This window comes from Pteronotus mesoamericanus, unplaced genomic scaffold, assembly GCF_021234165.1.
Source record: "Pteronotus mesoamericanus isolate MK-2021 breed Mesoamerican mustached bat unplaced genomic scaffold, CSHL_Meso_final contig_65, whole genome shotgun sequence".
NCBI lineage: Eukaryota > Metazoa > Chordata > Mammalia > Chiroptera > Mormoopidae > Pteronotus > Pteronotus mesoamericanus.
The window spans coordinates 15,183,423-15,192,663 of NW_026555228.1; the positions used below are offsets into that span (position 1 = coordinate 15,183,423).

Consider the following 9,241-nt stretch of genomic DNA (forward strand, 5'->3'; position numbering starts at 1 on the left):
TCAAAACATACTACCAACAGACTGTGACTGCTGTCCACAAGCACTGAGCAACTAGTGAAATTGTACACCACCTTATATGCAGCACTATGTACTGGCTTCTTAGTTCTATGGACATGCTGCACAGCTAAGGTACATGCTGCACAGTTAAGAAACTATTAATCTTTTACCAGACATGAGTGTTTAATTGTTTCATTTTTAACTTTTTGTGTGATGAATAGTTTTCCTTTTCATTATATCAGTATGAAAATCCATCTTTACTCTGTGGAAAAATGTTCATGATGCACTGTTAGACTACAATTGGTAATATTATATTAATGAATTTGCTTCACTAGGAGTTAGATTTTTCTTTGGGGACTCTCCTTGCCTGTTTCTTTCCTTTTTCTAGTAAAGCTCTAGTCCAATATTTGGAGTGTGTGGAAGCTTCTTTTGTCTGCCTACGTGATTTTTTTCCAATAATATGTACTCTATTAAACATTGAAAAAGGTCTTCATGCTTAGGATCAGGAGATATCATACATTTAATTATGTTGAAAGAATAATACTCAAATCTGAGAAAAACATGAATAGTTTTTTACAAAATATCTTATTTTTGGCATGAAATAAATCTACAGTTCTTTGATATTTTACAATCTTTAGAAATACACTAAAAATAATGCACGCTCTCCACTGATAAATGCAATAGACTAAAGCACTCTTCAGATCTTGTAGAGTATCTCTGAAAATGTGTACAACAGAAACATCCCAATATTATCACGTGGATTATCCAGCTCCTCAGCACATTTTCATATGTCCTTTTTTCTACAGGGTTGCCTTAGTAACTCTCCAACAAAAGTAATTTTCTGCAGTTTTTTCCAAATCCTACCTACATAATTGCTCAATTTAGTTATCACAGTGGGGGCAGGAAATAATCTAACTCAAACTTTGTTTGCTTCTGATTCCAACAGTTTGGAGACCAAAAACATTCTAGTGAAAAAACCTAAAAGTGTCAGATATATTAAAACAGCAATCACATGCAACACTGTAGAAGGATGATGGACATAAATTGATTTCTTTTATTATTCCAAGAAAGGATACACTAATTAAATTTAGTCTTCATAAAAGAAAGTGTGCATAAAACTTTCTAAGTTTTAAAGGTAACTATCAGATTAGAAAGGAAAGAATGCCTTCTAAAGCAATAAAAGAGAAAAGGGAAACAAACACCCAACAATCCAATAAAAGGTAGAAAAGAACACGAGTTGATACAAGTCGAGTGACTAAGAAATGGCCTACACACTCAAGAAGTGCAATATATTGAATTTCCAGTTGTATATAATTGGACTTAATTTCTACCTCTGTAAGTTAAATAGGCCTCTGTTCCTAACATTTTTCTCAGGTTAGCAACTAAATTCTAGCATGGTGGAAGGCATGAAGAGAAGTAGTGATATGGACCTCCATTGTCAATGTCAAAGTATCCAACCACACATATAAAAAAAGCACTTAAGAGGGTGCATGGCACCAAGTGAAAGTTGGCTATTTTCTCTCTCTTGACTCCTGAGGCAATAGTGAAAATTTCTTCAGCTATGTCTTTAGTAACTCCTGTGGTGGGTGTGAAGACAGTGGTTTGCAGAGGGCTGTCCTGTGTTTTTGTGGAGGAGAATTCAACCAGTGTTAGCTTAACATGACCTTTGGAAGGGTAGGTGAAGCAGAAAGAGGGACATTGTTACTATTTATGCGCATTGATTGTTCATCAACCTGATATATTGACTTCAGATTTCTACTTTACTATTAATAAATCTCTATGGTGGAGGTAAATATTAGTTTTAATATTTAAAGTTCTTTCACTATACATTTCAAGACACATACTTAGGAGGAAGAGCTCAGTCTACAGAGTCAGACAAACATACCTGAATAGAGTCTCATTAGCACTGGTAACTCTGGTCCCATACTTCTGTGTGCTTCTGCTTCTCTTGTAAAATAGTGTGAGTAATACTGTGTTAGTTCAGGTTCTCCAAGAAGCAGTCATCCTGAGAGGATTTAGCATGCAAGAATTTCATTAGAGAAAATGCCAATGAGAGGCAATGGAGAGCAAGCTGGAGGATGTTGGAAGCCTATCCCAGATCACCGTGCAATCTAAAGAATGTTCAGGGAGGCCCTCTGAAGATCTTCAACTCATTCTCCCATCAGAGGAGTCTCTCATCTCCCAGGAACAAGCGTACATTAGTAACCTTGCCATGCAAACCACTGACTGGGAGCAGCCCCTAGGAGGCACGGCCAGGGAGAAAGTGAGACAATGGTCAAAGAACACAGTGGCTGGGGCCCTTAATTTCAGTCAAGTGTACTCCCTCTACAATGTGCATTCTCATGACCACTGTATCTTTATTGCAGGTTTATTGTGAAATTAGAATATAGGTAAATTACCTACGAACACATACTTGACATATAATCACACTCAATTAAAAATAGCTATGGTCATATCTCAATTGTGGATGCCTTATCATAATAATTCTGAGATATTCATAAGATGCATATTATTTAATCCTCACAAAACTTCCTGTCAGGTGTTTGTACTAGTTTGCTAAGGCTGCCATTACCAAGTACCACAAGTTGGGTGCCTTAAACATCAGAAATGTGTTTTCTAACAGTTCTGGAGACTAGAAGTCCCTGATCAAGGCATTGGCAGAGTTGGCGTCTTCTGGGGCCTTTCTCCTTGGCTTAGAGAGGACCATATTGTCTCTGTCTTCACATGGTCTCCCCTCTGTGTTCAAATTTCTTCTTCTAAAGATACCAGCAGTATTGGAGTTGGGTTTACTCTAATGACCTCATTTTAACATAATTTTCTAAGACCTTCTATTCAGATACAGCCTCATCTGAGGCACTGGAAGTTAGCACTTCGTCATATGAATTTTGGAAACACAATTCAGCCATAACGGTATTGTTAACTATACATTACAGATAAGAAAACTAGGAATTGAAGGTGTAAAATAAAATGTGACGGTAATAGTTTCAATGAAATCCAGAACCAAGATCTCTGCAATTCCAAGCAAAGTCCATTCTGTTTTTATGAAAGTGCATTATACACCTGATCCTTGTATATACACTTTGCCCTTTTAGGTAAAGGGTGAAAAGAGAAGGCGATTCAGCTTAGAGGATGTAAGAGAGACCCTTGAATCAAGCTCCATGAATCTTTAAACTAGGTTCACAATCAAGGTCATTTTGTTCTCTTGAGGGATATTTAACTTCTGAATACATTTTTGGTTGTCACAGCTGGGGGTGTCCTGCTGGTATCTATTAGCTATATGTCAGGAATGCTGCTAAATATCCTACAATGCACAAGACAGCTTTCTGCAACAGTGAATTACCTGGCCCCAAATGTCAATAGTGATGAGGTTAAGAAGCCCTACATCAGAGTAAGGCAATTTGGTCAATAAATCAAGACTAAAGGGATAGAAAATTGTATAGACCTTTTTTGAAAATTTAGGGCACTATGCATACATGTAGACTTGTCTGCCAACCAAAACTGAATTCATTAAATTTTATTATGTCACTATCAATTTAATTCAGAATACAAGATTATTGTTTTATGAGCATAATGTGATATCGATGCTTATACTTGGTTGTATCCTCCATTTCTTGGAAGTGATTATGCTGTTATTGCTGATGATAATAAGTTTTAAAAGCTATTTATTGAGCACTGTGTTCTTGGTAATTTACATATAGTTACTAATTTTTCAGACAAGATGGAGAAATTGTGACTAGGAGAAAATAAGTAACTTGTCTAAGGTCATGAAACCGGTGTCAGAGCCTGCATTGTTATCAAGGGCTGTCTGCATATGAAGCTTTTGCTTTATCTGTTACATCACCCTCCCCTTCTTGATGTGTTTAAAAAGTTACTTAGTCATAAAAATTACCGGAAGTCATGTATTAAAACCAAAACCTTGTTGAATCCAGGGCACCTCTGAGAAAATGCTCACCTGAATGTTATTGTAAATGCAGGGCCATTCCAAACTGTTTCTTCTTTTCATAAATAAACCACTTAAGGTTTTTAAAAAATTACTGCTAAAAAACTTAGGGGAAATTAAACATTTTTTATATGGTTATCTTCTCCCATACAACATCTAGAGAGACTGAACATTTTGGTCAATTTTGCACTCAGTGTGCAGACAGTAAGGATGGCTCTTCTGTGTTTTGCTGCTCTCTTAAACCTTCCCTTAATAGTAGGTTATGCCATCTGATGGGCAGTTTGGCTTTGCACCATTTTGCTTGTCATGTTGTTTCCCTAACATTAAGTAGCTGAGACTAGAAAAGGGCTCGTAGAGGTTATACAGCTCAATAGAATGCCTGTCCTTTTTTTTTTTTAACTTTCTGTTACATGTAGGCCCTCCCCCGTCTTGCCTTACAAACTCATTGGGGACAATACAACAAAAACAACAAAAATGTAAATATTAATTTTCTACTCCTATAGTATTTTTATGACCAATTAAAATTTGCTAAAGGAAAAAAAATAAGCAGAGTGTCAGAAAATTGTTCTCCTCTGTCTAGATGTAAATAGCTTCTCTGTTAAGAAGTGGGACTACTCCCACCAAAACAAAGAATGAAGTATATTTTCCTTAAAGCAAAACTCTGTGTATGCATGTAAATTTGTGGGCTATGGATAACATTCCTCATGAAAGTCTAGCCAGGAGGAAAACATGACATACTTTTCAAACAAACTACCTTTTTTTGGACACACACTCACACACTTGACTTTGAATAATCCTATTACAACATTTAACTAACATGGTTTGAGAGATGTGAAAATGCAGTTCTCCTGTTATGTCATATGCTCAGTAATGTCTGATGACATGTCCTGACATCATGTCCAAACTTTAGCAGACTTTATACCTGGTGAAATAATTGTTTGTTGTTTTAGGAATATACTTTTTTTGTAGCTCTTACACAACAGTCTCTTAATTTTGCATAGGATGTGTCTCTTATTCGCCAATAGTACATTTTAAATTATCTTATTTGGGGAATTACAGAGTCACTTTTAATTCCTGAATTTTACAGTTCAGTATGAATAGCATCACTAAATGGTATAAAAGAATTACAATGGTATTTATAATACAAAGTAAATATCTGTCTTCAGGAAAACTATATAGTTTTTAACACCCCATCTTGTTAAAATAATGGATAAAACTGAAATTAACCCTAATATCTTCAAAACAGGAGAAAGTGCTTCAATTTAAACTAATCCAGGATAAATGGATACAGTTAACTTGCTCCTGTAAAAATACAACCTCTTAACTCTTTGTTATAATGGCTTTTTAGACATTGATTTACATTCACTCTTGAACAAAGAACCTTTCTTATTACAGTGTTTATTGTAGGGAAAAAAAATCTTCATCTACTATGTGGAATGTGACACTTAAGTAACCTTTTACTGGTCCAAAATGGTTTTTAGATATTAAGTTCCACTTCATTCAGCACTATTTTTTGTAATTTCTCTTTGTAAACTGCACTTTAAAATTTACCTGCTGCTCTGAAGTCAGGCACACAGTTTTATTAGTGCAACCAGGAAGTGGCTTCCAAGTTGAAAACATTCTGTTCTATCTACTCTCAAGGTCCTAGAAAATACCCTTTTAGAATACCATTGGACTGACTTTTGGTATCTCTTATCTAAAAGATACTTTCACAACTGCACATTTTGAAGCCAGCTTTCTTTTTTATTCATGAAAATACACACTGAAAATTACTTCCCTCAAATTACTCTTATGGTTTAAAATTTTGTTAAATCTTCACAGATTTACTTTTTTGTTCCAATTGACTTTGTTTCCATATAAGCATAAACACAAATATTTGTTTCAAAGAAAGCAACTGAAGAAAACAAAAACATAACCAATGGTTTTGGGCAAGTAATCTTATATGCTGTGAAACTGTACTGTTAACAGCTGTTTCTAATATATATTGCTGGAAAAAAACTACATTGATATTATATTATCAACCTGTTCTCCCACCCCCTCTGAGCAACTTTGAGATTTTTGGAGGTTTAGTTTTTACAAAACTAAGCCCTTCTAGATTTTAACACTGAGCATCTTTGCTAGTTATTGCATACTTCTAAGTTCACAGGAGAAAATTTTAAATTCAAACTTTTTAGCTAACTGATGTTTACAGAATTTTAGTACACTTTAATAACATCAAGAGTCTCTCAAAGACTTTACAGGTTAAGATGTGGTTTTTTCCTGAGGGCTGCATGCTCCTCTTCCTCCTCCTTCTCTTCCTCCTCCTTCTCCACCTCCTTCTCCTTCTCCACCTCCTTCTCCTTCTCCACCTCCTTCTCCTTCTCCTCCTCCTCCTCCTCCTCTTCCTCCTCCTCCTCTTCCTCCTCCTCCTCCTCTTCCTCCTCCTCCTCCTCTTCCTCCTCCTCCTCCTCTTCCTCCTCCTCCTCTTCCTCCTCCTCCTCTTCCTCCTCCTCCTCCTCATCCTCTTCCTCCTCCTCCTCATCCTCTTCCTCCTCCTCCTCATCCTCTTTCTCCTCCTCCTCTTCTTCTTCTTCATCTGGAGAATCCATTAATCTCATTACGGTACTACCAGTTGGGCTACCTGTTTCTTTAGCAGCACCAGCAGAATGGGAAAAAGTAAATTTGTAGTCACCAGAAGATGTCTTTTTACGAAGATTTACATTTTCTTTTGGTTTTTTACTGTCCATACATTTATCATAATCTTTTTCCAGTGGTGGCATTCTTTCTTCTCCTTCATCTGTATTTCCTTTAAGACAGACTTCTTTCTCCTCCAAGACTCTGGCACTTCTGAAACGTATTTTACTACTTGCCATAGAATGCAAACGCTCCCGTAATTGACTTTGTCGGTTTTTCTCTTTGTCATATTGAAGTTTCAAACCTTTGAATGTCTGAACATAGTCAATCCATTCAAGTTTTTCATAAAACTTTTCAACTATATGTGCAATGAGAGACTTTATATTTTCCACTCTTATGTATTCAAACAGTGCAAGGACAGCTGAATTCAACATATTGTACCGAGTTCCGTTATTCAGAAGAACATTAACAACCGGCTCAAACAGATCTCCCTTGATGATGTAACTATTATACATTTCATCTTTAAGGCAAATCATCCTTCTCATAAAACGAAGAGCACCCAAGACCAGGAAAGTGTGCCTTGATCTCATCAAGATCAAGACATTTCTTAGTAAGTCTTTGCGCAAAATATAGTTTTTAATGTAGTATGTGTGATTTTGCACACAAAATGTAAGCATCTCCACAATTAAGCCAAGCAGATGTGCTGTTTGGTAATTATTGAAGCAATTTTTGTCACTTGTATCAGCTCCAAATATATGATCCTCTTTAAATGTAGCTTCTGAAGAAGCAGCCAGAAGTGGTGCTATGAAGTTGTGCATACATCGTTTATAGAAGAAATTTAAAAATTTGCTTCTTTCACACCTAGGTGTTATTAACATATTGTCTGGATCAAGTAGAGAACGAAGAAGTTCCATTATAAGAAAAGCACCTGCTAGCTCTGGATCAGTATCACAGGTCATTTGTTTAATTACTAAATTAATGAGAAGGTTACTGTCTTTATCCTGCTGGGCTTCTTCTATTATGTATTCGCGGATCACGGATGGACTATGCTCCACTAGGTAAGAAAATATGTCAGTAGCAGCTGACCTTATTTGCAAATTATCCAAGCTCATTACAGTTTTAAGAGCAGAAAGAATTCCCATTTGTGTCAATGTTTTGAATAGTGCATCCTTGTTTTCAGGCTTTAACGTCTGAGTGAATGTATACAATTCTTTGAAAAACAGTAACAATTCATATCTTTTATCATCATCAGTAGACTTTGCCTTTAACTGTGCGAAAACTGCAGGCAAAATGTTGTCATCTCTCTGCAGCATGTGGACTATCTCCAACTTGTTCAAGAAAATAAAAGTTTTAAGAGCAGAGAGATAATTCTCATCCATTACAGGTGGTGCAGGCAAAATAATGTCTAGAATATACTGTACTCTGTATGTTTGGTGTATTTTTTCCCGAAGTTTACAGGCTGTTACAGGTACAACGTCCTTGAATTTTGCATTTTGGGTCAAGAATTCCCGATGCCTTGTTGGCTGAGGCAAAGCAGGGTCGTATTCGAGGCATCCCACCACATTCATGATACACTCATCAGAAAACATGATCTCAAACAGAGACATCTTGTTGAGCAATAAGATTCCTTTAGTAATGGTGTGCAAGTGGTATAAGCCTTCAGTGTACCCTAGGTTCTCACAAGAGTTTAACAGTCGCAGTATTTTTTTAATATAGTTCTCATTTTCCAATTTCAAGATGACCTTTCTCTTATTGTCAGGCGATGAGAAAGCCGAGACAACAAAGCTAGAAATTTGTTTAAGTTCACCAAGTTCACATTTAGGCAGGGCATCCTTATTATCAGTTTCTAGTGTTTCGTCAAAGAATTCTACATCATTCAAGAGGTCTTGTGTAATGTTGACTAAAGGGTCTTTACCTTGAACGCGGCAAATGACTTCCCAGATCTCGTGACAGCCAGCTGCATCTTGGAAACTCAGAGTCACTCCGTGGTTCTGAGCTTCAGACCAAACAATTACAGTGTCCTTTGGTCTCTGATAGGGCGTGTCTGGCTCTATCTTAGACTCCAGGAGTAGTGAGCCGCTGGACTCCGAAGTAACTAATAGAGACACGCCCTGGGATGCCTCGTCAACTGAGGTGACATAGCCCGTGCCTCGAATCGCCCATTGTTTGTCCTCATTCAGGACATAAAGTTTTACAGGGTGACTCTGTCCATTCGCCATGGCGACCGCGGAGCCTTTTACCTCAGCACTGCTCTCGACGCGGGGTCTCGGTGCCCGAAAGCTCAGGATTGGTGGGAGTTATCTCTGTTGTGGCTGCTACGGTGGCCGAGTTGGCTGGCCGGAAGAGTCTCAGAAGATGGCTGCTTAGGGCTCGTAAGGAGAATTTCATAAGATGGCGGCTTGTAGTCAGGATCGCATGGACGCTGGCGGCTCTTGAGGTCAGTAGGGTTTTCCAGAGTCCTGCTACATTTCATTTCCTTCTCTAGTTCCTCTCTCTCCATTTTGTTCCCCCATCCTCAGTTCCCCTCTCTCCATTTTGTTCCCCCATCCTCTCTCTTAATATGAGCTTCAAAATGGAGACTCTCGCAGCTGGCTCATAACCATCTAAGAAAGCCTAGATTGTGGCAGGATTTTGACAGTTCTCCCAGGATTGGACTCAAAAGGAACGTTATATGCATAATAATGCGAGTTG

General features: G+C 37.5%; 1 protein-coding gene across 1 annotated transcript; it reads right to left on the minus strand.

Annotated features, from left to right (window-relative positions):
- Positions 1-3,289: 3,289 nt before the first annotated feature.
- On the minus strand, positions 3,290-8,799 carry LOC129076878 (serine/threonine-protein phosphatase 4 regulatory subunit 3-A-like). Its single transcript, XM_054581017.1, has 2 exons — positions 6,538-8,799; positions 3,290-3,298 (listed from the first exon to the last, which is right to left on the minus strand). Exons 1-2 carry the CDS (start codon positions 8,767-8,769, stop codon positions 3,290-3,292), a joined length of 2,241 nt encoding a protein of 746 aa, XP_054436992.1. The 5' UTR covers positions 8,770-8,799.
- Positions 8,800-9,241: the final 442 nt, after the last annotated feature.